Source organism: Acyrthosiphon pisum, chromosome A1, assembly GCF_005508785.2.
Source record: "Acyrthosiphon pisum isolate AL4f chromosome A1, pea_aphid_22Mar2018_4r6ur, whole genome shotgun sequence".
Lineage (NCBI taxonomy): Eukaryota > Metazoa > Arthropoda > Insecta > Hemiptera > Aphididae > Acyrthosiphon > Acyrthosiphon pisum.
Genome location: NC_042494.1, coordinates 17,545,245 through 17,546,265, shown reverse-complemented (window position 1 = coordinate 17,546,265; position 1,021 = coordinate 17,545,245). Strand labels below are relative to the sequence as shown.

At 24.7% G+C, this 1,021-nt stretch overlaps 1 protein-coding gene across 1 annotated transcript in view; it reads left to right on the top strand.

Moving 5' to 3' along the window:
* The window catches only part of LOC100574629 (kelch-like protein 2), a 6,404-nt gene extending 5,995 nt beyond the window's left edge, over positions 1-409 (top strand). Inside the window, exon 8 of the mRNA XM_029486755.1 lies at positions 262-409. Within this exon, the coding sequence (XP_029342615.1) occupies positions 262-304 (43 nt within the window). The 3' untranslated portion in view covers positions 305-409. The remainder of the gene's footprint in view (positions 1-261) is intronic.
* Positions 410-1,021: the final 612 nt, after the last annotated feature.

Below are 1,021 nucleotides of genomic sequence, written 5' to 3'. Positions count from 1 at the left end.
TTTTGAATTTTGTTTAAATCCTGGATTTGCGTTACTAAATATGGATGCCAGATTAGGAGTGCATAATCAAAATGTGAACGGATTAGTGAGTAGTATAATGTTTTTAACGCAGATTCGTCTCTAAAGTTTCGACATGTTCGTTTTAAAAAACCTAGCTTTTTTGACGCTTTATTTCTAATATAAAGTACATGGTCCTTAAAAGATAGTTTGGAGTCAAATTTTACACCAAGATCGTGTACTGTAGAAACTTTTATAGTGGAGTTATAGTGGAGTAGTCATTGATAGACCACACCATTTTCTTTAATCAGCTTACAGAAGTACTCATTGTTAGAAGTAATATGACCAGTACATTTTTGTATAAATATAACACATGACATGTATTGTTTTTTGAATATTTGAAGAGAATGGTTTTTTATAATTTGTATTGACTATTTTCAAATAAAATAAATAATCTATAAAGTTATTTATATTGCAGTATACCAGTAAAATCTCATCTACTATTTAAATTATATCCTTTAGATTCTGTGTATAATGATACATTTTTTGATTTTTCTATGATAAAATATTTCAACTCATATTGGGCTACTTAGTATTTATAGATATTTTGATTTTTTTTTTCAGTTTACTTTCTATAAATGTTGTTAAAAATGTTACTGTTGGGTCAAAAATCTTGAATATTTAATATACAGATAATTCAAGTTCTAAAATTACTATTTAGTATTATTGGGATCAACTAACAATAACATAAGAAATAATACATTTTAAGGCAGTTTAACAGAAGTAAATGGGTAATATATTATATCTCTTACAATATAGCTAAGATAATATTAATATATAAAATTATTAATTGCGCCTTAAATATGTGCATTTGTCAAAAAATAGGGAAGACTGTAAGATATAATTTGTTTAATATTAATATTTTTATACAAATACTTTATTAGGTACCTACATAACAACTTTCTGCTTACTTACTCAGTTAATAGTTTTATTTACCTAATAATCAGTACTAAATACTTATATA